This window comes from Mytilus californianus, unplaced genomic scaffold, assembly GCF_021869535.1.
Source record: "Mytilus californianus isolate M0D057914Y unplaced genomic scaffold, xbMytCali1.0.p SCAF_4, whole genome shotgun sequence".
Classification (NCBI taxonomy): Eukaryota; Metazoa; Mollusca; class Bivalvia; order Mytilida; family Mytilidae; genus Mytilus; species Mytilus californianus.
Genome location: NW_026262690.1, coordinates 49,927,145 through 49,939,332, shown reverse-complemented (window position 1 = coordinate 49,939,332; position 12,188 = coordinate 49,927,145). Strand labels below are relative to the sequence as shown.

Genomic DNA, 12,188 nt, shown 5'->3' with positions numbered 1-12,188 from the left:
AGTAAAAAAAAAAAGGAGATGTGTTATGATTGCCAATGATGAAATGGATGTAAGCAATTAAAGGCAACTGTACAGCTTTCAACAATGAGATAAACCCATATCATATAGTCGGCTATAAAAGACCCCGACATGGAAAATATGAAACAATTCAATTGAGAGAACTAGTGGCCTAATTAATAACAAAATAATTTACAAAAAAAATATGACAGACATGAACCAACTACAACCACTGAACTATAGGCACATAAAGAATGTGGTGAGGTTAAACATGTTTGTGAGTGCTCATTCTTCCCCCTAACCTGGGACAGTGATGTGTGTAACAGCACAACATAAGAACAAACTATAATAAAATGCTCCGCTGGGCGCAGCTTGATACGACCGCAGAGGTCGAACCCTGAACAGTTGGGGCAAGTATTGACACAACATTCAAGCTTTATACAGCACTGAATTTGGATTGTGATTAAATATTTGACACAGCATAGGTTTCTGACACAGAATGAATGTGGTCTAAGAACTTAAAAAATTTTAATTTACCTATTCAAACCATATCATTATTTTTTGCTTTTATATATAAATCAGAAATAACCAATTTAAAATGGAAAATTTTAAAGAAAAAAAAGGAAAAAAAAATCCCCCTCCCCAAAAAAAATTTTTGGAACCCCCTTATGATTCATCACCCCCAAACTCAATCCAAACCTTCCCTTTTTGGTATGGTACCTTGCAGTACAATTTCAGAGAGATCCATACACTTGAACACAAGTTATTGTCTGGAAACTAGAAAAATGCTTGTTTTGGCCCCTTTTAGGCCCCAAATTCCTAAACATTTAGGGCAATTACCCCCAAACTCAAACCCAGCTTTCCCTTTGTGATATGGAACCTTGTAGTACAATTTCATAAAGATCCATACACTTACACACAAGTTATTGTCCTGAAACTAGAAAAATGCTTCTTTTTTTGCCCCTTTTTGGCCCTTAATTCCTAAAATTTTGAGGCAATTACCCCCAAAATCAATCCCAGCTTTCCCTTTGTGGTATGGTACCTTGCAGTACAATTTCAGAGAGATCCATACACTTGAACACAAGTTATTGTCTGGAAACTAGAAAAATGCTTGTTTTTGGCCCCTTTTTTGCCCCTTATTCCTAAACGTTTTGGGCAATTACCCCCAAACTCAATTTCAGCTTTCCCTTTGTGATATGTAACCTCGTAGTACAATTTCATAAAGATCCATACGCTTACACTCAAGTTAATGTCATGAAACTAGAAAAATGATTGTTTTTTGCCCCTTTTTTGGCCCCTAATTCCTAATATTTTGAGGCAATTACCCCCAAAATCAATCCCAGCATTCCCTTTGTGATATGGAACCTTGTGGTACAATGTCAGAGAGATTCATACACTAACACACAAGTTATGTCTGGAAGTTACAAAAATGCTTATTTTTGGCCCCTTTTTTGGCCCCTAATTCCTTAACTGTTGGTACCATAACCCCCAAAATCAATCTCAACCTTCCTTTTGTGGTATTGAACCTAATGGTAAAATTTCATAGAGATCCATTCACTTAAACTAAAGTTAGAGTGCGAAAACCAATGTGTCTTCGGACGACGACACTGGGCGACGACGCCAACGTCATACCAATATACGACCACAAAATTTTTTTGCTGTCGTATAAAAATTAGTTGAAAAAGGCTCAACTCATCAGATCGATACAGAGCAGAAAAAAATCAAACAAAACCACAGACCGGACGTGGCGGGACATTTATCCATCTCTCATCCCAAATAACAAAAAAGAAACTTATGTACAGATCTGAGCGTACTCCCAGTTACTGACAGCTAGTTTAAAGCCAATTACAACAAAGAAAAAAAATCATGTATCTAAGACTAAAATATCAATCAGTTCACATCCAACATCCAATGGATTTAGTGTAAAGCTGTCATTAACAGTCAGAGAATAACATGACCTTTCTTTTCTCCTTTTTAATAAACCATAGAAAGAAGATGCATGTGATGTTACACAAAGTATACCCCATTCAATATTAGATATTGACGAAAAATTCCATACTTGGTGGGTATAAGAATTCAAAGTATTATCAAATATCAACAAGATTGCACACACTGAAATGTCTTTCCTGTTCTACTAATGAATATTGAAATTTTTGTTGAAAGTTTGCAATATTAAGGTTTTACTACAAGTATCACATAAACTTTACATTATCAATGACCCATGTCAATGAGTTCATGGTCAGATGAACCCTGCCAAACAGACAAGTTCACCTTATAATCAAACTATACACCAAATATAGTAAGCCTATTGCTTACAGTATCCGAGAAACAGACCTAATTATAAAAACTAACATTGCCCTATGAACCATAAAAATGAGGTAAAGGTCAGTAACCCTGCCAGACAAAATGAACATCATGCAATCATTCCATACACCAAATATAATTTACTTATTGCTTATAGTATCTGAGAAACAGACCTAACTAGATATCATTGAGATGGGAGCCATCTCTGTGGGCCCCGCTGTGAATAATGTGTGGTAAAAAATTTGTATCTTTATCATTGGACATGGGGTTGTCAAATGAAACCCAAGTTTTTTCCCTTGACCTTTGACCTAGGAAGTTGTACATAAATTATGACACACCCTCTGGTGTTGGTTTATATACATATCAAGTATAAACTTTGAAATCATAACGGTTCTCAAGATATAGAACAGATACGATCTTTACCATAGGACATGGGATTGTCAACTAAAACCGAATTTTGACCTTGACCTTTGACCTAGGAAGTTGTACATACATTATGACACACCCTCTGGTGTTGGTTAATATACATATCAAGTATAAACTTTGAAATCATAACGGTTCTCAAGATATAGAGTGGACACGATCTTTACCATAGGACATGGGGTTGTCAACTAAAACCAAAGTTTTTGACCATGACCTTTGACCTAGGAAGTTGTACATACATTATGACACACCCTCTGGTGTTGGTTAATATACATGTCAAGTATAAACTTTGAAATCATAACGGTTCTCAAGATATAGAGCGGACAAGATCTTTACCATATATATAGGACATGGGGTTGTCAACTAAAACCAAAGTTTTTGACCTTGACCTTTGACCTAGGAAGTTGAACATACATTATGACACACCCTCTGGTGTTGGTTGATGTACATGTCAAGTATAAACTTTGAAATCATAACGGTTCTCTAGATATAGAGCGGAGACGATTTGTTACGGACGGACGGACGGATGGATGGACGGACAGACTGATCACTATAGGGCGGCCGCCATTCGGCGGGGCCCTAATTATAAAAAATAATATTGACAAATGAACCATAAAAATGAGGTCAAGGTCAGATGAATCCTGCCAGACAAAATTACATCATACAATCATTCCATAAACCAAATATAGTTGACTTATTGCTTATAGTATCTGAGAAACAGACTTATTCATGAAAACTTAAAATTAACTAATGAACCATGAACATGAGTTCAAGGTCAGATGGACACTGCCAGACAGACATATTCACCTTACAATCATTCCATCCACCAATTATAGTTTACTTATTGCTTATTGTATCCATAAATGGACGAAACGATGAAAACTTTACATAGACCAATGAACCATGAAAATGAGGTCAAGGTAAGATCAAAGCTGCCAGTCTGACATGCACACCATACAATCATTCCATACACCAAATATAATTTACCTATTGCTTATAGCATCTGAGATACAGACTTGACCACAAAATTTAACCTTTATCACTAATCTACAAAATGATTTTGAAAATGAAGTAAAACCTGTTTGACTGGCATTTAGACCTTGCAAGGATCCCATATACCAAATATAGTTATCCTATTACTCAGATTCACATGACAAGAAAACTAAATATTTTTTCAAACAGTTGAACCATGAAAATCAGATCAAGGACAATGGACACAAACTTCCCAAAATAATACAAGGTATAAAGCAACCAGGTCTTCTACCTTCTGAAATATAAAGCTTCATATAAATAGTTTACACCATTGTCATGGAATTGTAATCCCTAAGTCACGCATTCTGGTCACAGGTGGGGAAAAAATGGCTGTCTAGCAGATCTGAATTTTTTGCGGTCGTATAAAATATAACATGTCAAGTCCATTGAAAATATTAAAAAACAACAATGATAAACTGAATGAAGTTTATTTTGTTACATCTCTGATAAATACATTGTGGTCCTTTCCATATAATTATCCTTAACCGATTCCTATCTTAATGAAAACAAAATGTTTATCACATTACATGAGACAGTAACATAACAGCAACAATAAGCTAACTTTACACTGTAGCAAACTCTTTAGGCCATATAACTACATGTACTATTCATTTTATAATTAATTCAAAACATTATTTTTTTTTCTGTAGATTTCCTACGGATTTTTATATCATACCAAGCTACACAGATACAATAATTCATTTTCTCATAATACTGTATAAGACTTTTTGGTGGAATAAAATAATCGCCAGACAATTTTTTGTCACTTATACATGCAATATTTCTCCACTGTGTGATCTTGCACATATTTAACATAAAAAGATTATAGATTTTAAAGTCCCTTTTGAAATTCAATTTTCCGTTAAAAGTAATGACAAAACCTTTTTATTGAAACATGGTCCACTACAAAGATAGCAGTGAAATCTGAAATTAAGCCAGTTATATACAGCAGACATTGAAATTGGTATCCATGTACCATGAGGAATCTTGTTAAGTGTAAAAAGGCAGTGGAAATAATATATTTACATATGACATACAACCTTAGATAAATCAACATCTTGGATGCTGAACTAGCAAAGTACAACAAATTGAAACATGGAAGACAGAAAATAAACCGCTGATGGGACTTGCAATAACATAACTTATCTCTTTATACAGTCAGAGGTCAATTTATATCAATATTAGCAGTTGTTTTAAATAAAATGAACTTTTCTGGAAGTCACTCTCAACTTTTTTCCCAGTAATTTTGAACCAATGTTGAATTAAGCAATGTTTCAGAAGATGATAAAAAGGTTGTTTTAATTTATTTCTATAAAATGAGGAAAACATTTTGGGCTTCTTATTTTGACTTCTGGTGTTATATACTAAAGTGCATATTTTTTCCTAAAGTTGAAAATGATCAAGAGCTAGTTTTTACTGATCATTTCACCAAAATGTTATGACAAATGATTATGTTCTACTTTTCATATATTAATCAAATATATAAACAAACTTTAATGAGCCCTTTCCAAAAAAAATTCAAACTATGTCACATACACAACATCTATGTCATCTTCGAAAAATAAGCGAAATGTAAAAGGGTTCAAGCATACTGACTTTACAAAATTATAAAAGTTCTTGCAAAAAGTGCTATAAGTTTCTGAAGTTCGGTCTTGAATTGTGTATGTAAAATACATAAACCTTGTATGAACATGAAACCTTATTGCTCTTTTAAACAAGTTAATCTGAATCCTTAAGTGACTCTTATATTTTGATACAAGATACATTCATTTAATGGGAGTACAACTGGTTGGCTGCAATGGTAAGCTACAGTTCAGAGATATTCATAGCTTTTGCTTATTCTCCTTTAATTTGAATGCAATATAAGGTTTGTATAAATATGGTATTTGAACTTTGAACAATTGTGTAATCCAATTCAAAATGCTGGAAGAGGCAGCTATAAATACCTCTTTATTGTATTTTCCTCACAGCTTTGCATTGCAGTGAACTTTTTTATAAAATATACCTGCCCTCCTGAACGGAAAGTAACTTTATTCAAATATGATTCTGAATAAGAGTCAATTCTGGATTAAAAAAAATGACTTATATTAGTAAGAAGTGAAGTTTTTGATTGAAGATATGTATAAATATTTACTAAAAGCTACATGCAAGCGCCAAAAAAAGACAAAGTCCAGTTTTGGTTGGTAAATGAAACAATTGAATTCAATGGGATAGAAATACATTTATAGCAGGTGTAAATCTTCCCTTTACAGAAAATGATTGGCAAGCTACTGATGAGAGTTGAAGATATGTATTTGGCTTATGAAACTCATGAATTATAAAAATGAGAAAGAGGTTGAAGATAATACCAAGGTTGGTTGGCCTTTATTGGGTAGTTTAATTGAGTTTCAGATATATCCTGAAATAATTACTTGTTTGGCTATGGGAATCCACAAAAAACAATGCTTTCTCCAATTAAACAAATACTGCAATACAACAAATCATGTTGAAGTGATATTCATCCTTATTTGTCAACTCTTTTTAACAAGTGAAACAATAAAAAATGTGTTCATTCCTTTATTAATCTGGTATGTTTCATTTGATTTGCATATGGCATTAACTCAATTTTACACTTTATTCCAAGCTAATTTTTTAACTGACTGTATGATAAGTAAATTAAAGCTGTCCCATCAAAACAAACAAGAAAACCATAAAAACAAATAACATATGACTAGATGAACACTTTTACAATGAGTGAATAAAAATAATAACGTGCTTAGCCTAGCCTAACTGTGAAGGATATACCGGTATAATTAGTTTGCAAGTGCAAGATGTGAGATACAAGTGATTAAAAGAAATATGAGGTTATGCAATTTATATTCTTATAAATTTGTTATAGTATAACTTTATAACATATACTCTGTATTATTTGTTTTTTTACTGACAAAAATAAATTTCTGCTTTAATTCCAACAGATAAAAGATAAAGGGGAAAATGTCAAGGAGACAAAAACCCAACAACAAATGAACATATAATGTTCAAGAAGAAAATCTATACTTAAAGTATGTGTAAATAATTTTGCAAACAACTAACAATAGGCACTTTCTTTTTCAAAGTTCACTTACTCTACAACATTTATGAGCTAGAATTTTTAAAAAGCTTTGATTTCAAGTGCATATTGTAACACCTGTATGCCACTGATTTAATCTATGTGTTGACCTTAGATTGATGTAATGGTATATGTTGTTCAATATAAATACAAGAATAGTGAAAAAAAAAAAAGCACTTTAGCTGGGTTCTTATTTCATCATTTTTAGGATCAAGCTGAAGTGATTTGCTGCAATTTGGTGATAATCAATTACTGGACATGTTGAAATGTTAATTTACAATGATTTTTTTTAATTCAGAATTTGGGGTTGTGCCTAATAGAGCATGGGTGCCCTAAATTTTTGTTTTATTTTCTAAAAAATTATAGACCTTACCCAAATGTTTATTGAGTGTTCCAGAAAATTGTAAGACAAATACTTTATAAACATCTATACCTTCAAAAAATAAGATTTCACAAATCTTTCATTTATAACCACATTTCAATGATATCTATCAACAGAATCTTTTTGCATATTTATATTCATTTATGTTAGTAATATAAGCCTTCATAGGATTCTAATTAAATCCACTTGACCTTTATCATGAAATTTCATTTTGATTTTTGTTAATTCATAATATACAAGTATTAGTTACAACAATGTGAAAGCCCAAAATGTGAAACAATGCTTTTTTTTTAAATCAAAAATCTTGTCATAAAATCTTATAACATGGCTTAAATGGATAAAAATTATTTATAGAGACAACAATGTTTATAACTGGCTTCATAGAATAGTTTGTTGAATTTCAATTGTATTTTTTCTTCAGTTAAAGAGTCAATATTAGATTGCTGTTAGCATGTTCACATTACATGAAAACAATTTTCATCAGTTTATCTATGATTGTTATATATTGCACATGGCAGAGGTTTTTCCAAGAAAACCAACAATTTTTCACAAATATATCTCTGGTAGTGACAGAACAACATTAAATGGCACACAAACAGTCAAATTATTGCAAAATTAAGCACTAATTCATTAATAAATATTATTTATTTTTAAAAATCCTTTTTTGGTTGTATTTGTTATTTTTTATTATTTTTATTTATTTATAGATTTTACATCTAATCAGTGTGTCATGGATCAATGATAACATTTCTGTTGTAAAAAATAATACATTATGAAATTTAAATCCACCTGGTTTACATCAATTTTTCTACTTAATGCGTAGTAGCAGATGCCTTGATAAACTATGTTTATGATGCTCGCAATTAATTTTTGCAATTTTGCAGTTTTCTTGAATTTTCTTACATTAGTTGAATCTAAATTATATCTGATTTAAATTCAGGCATATATTATACATGAGAGAATTATAAATAATCACAGTTAGATATTGTATAATGGACAGTTTATCTTGCTTGTGAAATCCTTTCCTTTATAATAAACATGGTAGATAAACATAATGTAACATTCTAACAACTACAAGAAAGATTATGTCTGTTTAGAGTTGTTTTTCTGGTCCTCCATAGTAACAGCTTACACCTGTGTACCCAGGTCATTTACCTGAGAAGCAGCCTGAAAAAGATGGAGAAAGTCAGTCAAAAAATGAGCCATGACATAAAGACACAAACGATATCAAAATAAAGATTACCTATTTTTTCAGCATCAATAAACATTAAGAATAATCTAACAAGATACCATTAAATGTTAAATGTGTTAGAAAAAACCTTCCATCCAATTGCAAACAAGCATTTTAGTAATATTTTTTTATAGTGTCATTTGAATAATAATTAGTACTGTATAGAAATGTTAGGGAACATTTACAAACTGAAAGTCTAAACCATTTGTTTTGTTTTAGGTCCATAAAAGTGAAAATAGGTTAGCAATACAGTATGAACTGATACATTATTGCTGTAAGAATTTTTATTGGACAGGGTATGAAACTTTTATTCCCCTGTTACTTGACAAAACACAAATTAACTTCTTTTAACATGATTATATGATTAGTTTCTTTGAGTTCTATTTCTACTTTGGTAAAGTGCAGTTGAGTGAAATACATTTTCTATATGTGTCAAGAGTACAAAATTTTTCTAAAATTCTAAATGCATGCAAATGAAAACATTTCTTTCTTTTCAGCTAGCTTTAAGATTAACGACATAGGAGGAAAACTTACTGCAAAATGGCAATGAGAAATTCTAAGCAGGAATCTACTAAAACAAATGAACAAAACACTCAAGCAAAATGGTAACATATCAAAAAGAGGAGAGAAACTAAATGTAAAACATATCAAACAAAAAATTCAGACACCAGATGTAGTCAAAATACAATAATAAAGAAAGAAGAGAACTCTATGTTTGGACTAGTAAGCTCAATAAACTTCACCATTTTCAAGGACAGAAAACAAATTTGTGCATTGGGTCTGCTCTCTTAATTAACAAACATTTGCTCTTCTTTGTCCATCTATCATCACTTAAAATTAACTGAACCAAAATTGGTATGAATCATGTAAGGAAGGGTCTTTATAAAAGTTCCTAATTTTAATATATTTGGCATATTCTATTAATGCAAAAATCATATACACAAAGCAAATAATAATCTTGCATTTAAAGATGCAAACATGAAACCAATAGAAACTAAAAATACTTAATTGACCTATATCAAAATTAAGTCAAAAGAAATTAACAGTTCTTGAACAAAGAAATACAAATAAATATAACACCAAATAAAATTTACCCATCACCATTCTGCAGTTATAAAACTTCCAAGTCCAGATATAAAGATGGTGAAACTAAGACATGTAGAATTTTCACTAATTTTAGGTGTTTTTCATGTAGCCCTTTTCAACCCTTACAGAAGAACTTAAACTATTAAACTTTCCAAATCTGTCCATAACTTATTCCATGATGATTTTCTTTTTCTGGTTCCAACCAAGATGATAATTGTTAACATTTTAATGTGTTGCCACTTTCCAGTATACTTTAAAAGAAGTTAAAAGTGGTTCAATTAAATGAATGTATTCCTGTCTTATAGCTATGAAGATGTGTATTCATTACACTGCAATGAATTCTACATAAGAGTTGAAAGGTTATAACATTTTGAGAATTTCAACAGTATTGGTGAATTCATTTATAGAAAAAAATAATTGTGAATTTGTTTGGTCAAATATGCATGCAATATATATAAATCTGACCAAACTGTGATAAATTCTACATAGAGGGCATTAGTGTTCCTTGTACTCACCATAACCCCTAATTGAGCCTGAATTTAACAGAGAGAGGGGTTAATGAAGGGAACTAACTTTTCAAACAAATCTAAATAAAATAACTTCATACAAAATGCTTTTAAATTATAAATACATAGAAGTATGCTTTGAAATCACAGTAACTGTTTTTATTGCTAAAATTTGCAATCAGAGCTGTTTTAGTTTTTAAGAAATAAATCTGAAAAGAAAATTCACCAATGGAGGTATGGTGCTTTGAACACTACATGTATGTCAAACTAAATCAAAATTTGTTTTGATCTCTCTTTAATTTTCATGATATTATCAATCATCTTTATAACTGAAACTATAACACATGTTCAACATATTTTTGATGCTGGTAATGACCTTAGTACCACTGTTTGTTAAATTAATTCAAAGAAATTCTGTAATTTCAAAGCATAGAAGCATTTAAGCAGCTGTGCATATACATTATTGTTAGAACCTCAAAATGAATGTAAGTTCATGAAGTTTCTAATTAAATGCTCTTCTTAAATTTACAATTTAATTGCTACAATATAGTGTCATTTATGATTAACATACTTTAAACCACACATGCATCCTGTTAGTATTAGTCAAGCCTGTTTGACAACATTCCATTTCTTTAGAATCACATGATAAAAGCCTGGCCAATGATTGGTTGATAAAGTACCTGTCATTGGATTAGGACCTTTCTTTCGTCGCATCAACAACTGTCAGTATAACAATATCATTAACTTTTTTCTTGCTATAGTTTGGTTATAAGTTACTTCTTATGGTAGCAAATGAAATTGTTGAACAAGTTGAATGATCAGCAGAGTGTGGAAATTTAATTGGAAAGTGATTCGGTTTTTCTTTTTTTAATTTGATGGGAATGTCAACAAAATTTAGTCAATATCATGTATGAATAATTAACAAACAAGAAGCTTCTGAAAGCCTTATACCCTTATATTCTATGTTTAGCAATAGCGGCATTGTTGGCTGATTGGCAGCAAAATTTACACATAGATACTCAAGCATTATTCAGCCTAAGTTTGGTTCAAATATATTGGTTCTGTAGTTTCAGGAGAGAAGTTTCTTTTCAGTTTACAACAAAGGCAGATGACAAGTGATGGCAATAGCTTATATATTGGCCCATAAAGCCAGGTGAGCTAAATGTATTGAAAAATAAAAGCTTCTATGATGTTTGGGCATATTCATATTTTTTTAAGTTATTTTTAGGTATACATGTACTAATGATTATCCAATCAATAGTTACTCTGAACTTACTCAATTATACAGTTTTAGCATAAAGATAATATGGACAATTTATTTTCTACTGAAATAAAATAAATCTTTGCAACCAACTTTAACACTGCAAAACTGAAAAGCAACACTAAGAATTGTTGAGTTATATTATACTGCATTCAAATAATAATTAAATAAGCAGAACTTGTGCTATTACAAAATTAATGTACATGTTTGATTACACAAACAGAAATAATATATACTTCTGAGGTCTAAAGAATTTAGTTTTGTCAACTATAAAGCCATTTCATTGAGAGTATATTGTGATTAAACCAGGTTTACTAATGTAATATCAAACATGCACAGAGAAAATACTAATTGATTAGTTCAAACTAAACAGAAAAAATGTCATACAAAATGAAACTCAAAGTAACAAACAGAGAAATTAGATTAGTTTACATCTATAGTGAGAAAGATATACATTTCATCACCTGTCAAATCAGGTTTCAGACTTGGGCTCCGTAGATTCACTCTAAATGGAGAAAAAATTCAATTATAAAATAAAACAAGAAGATCCACAACCATTTTAAGCTCTTCTTTGATTATAATTCACTTAACCACTTTATGATGGTACATTACCAAAAGAAAAATTACTTTTTAACAAGAAAATTTAGATGTAAGGACTAACTGTAGCAGGTGGTTTCTTCGTGTCCAATAGCAAAAAGCAACATATCGGGTATATGGAAAATCTTATTAATTCTATATACTTGTTCCACTATTAGGCCAAATTTAAATTGCTTTTTGCATTAAAATGTTAGAAATATACATTGATAAAACTTGACAAAAACAAACAGTGAACGCTGAACAGCATAATCAAAGAAGAGTCTTAAGAAAAAAACAAAAAT

General features: G+C 30.9%; 1 protein-coding gene across 11 annotated transcripts in view; it reads right to left on the bottom strand.

Moving 5' to 3' along the window:
* Positions 1-4,170: 4,170 nt before the first annotated feature.
* LOC127738203 (kinectin-like) overlaps positions 4,171-12,188 on the bottom strand; it is a 50,584-nt gene continuing 42,566 nt past the window's right edge. For 7 of the 11 annotated variants that reach the window (XM_052249361.1, XM_052249368.1, XM_052249367.1 and 4 more), the window contains 2 exons: positions 10,059-10,076; positions 4,171-8,393 (listed from right to left, as the gene is read on the bottom strand). In XM_052249361.1, the coding sequence (XP_052105321.1) occupies positions 8,355-8,393; positions 10,059-10,076 (57 nt within the window). In that variant the 3' untranslated portion in view covers positions 4,171-8,354. Of the gene's footprint in view, positions 8,394-10,058; positions 10,077-11,764; positions 11,816-12,188 lie in introns of all 11 variants that reach the window. The other 4 variants (XM_052249365.1, XM_052249366.1, XM_052249364.1 and 1 more) reach the window with 4 other exon arrangements.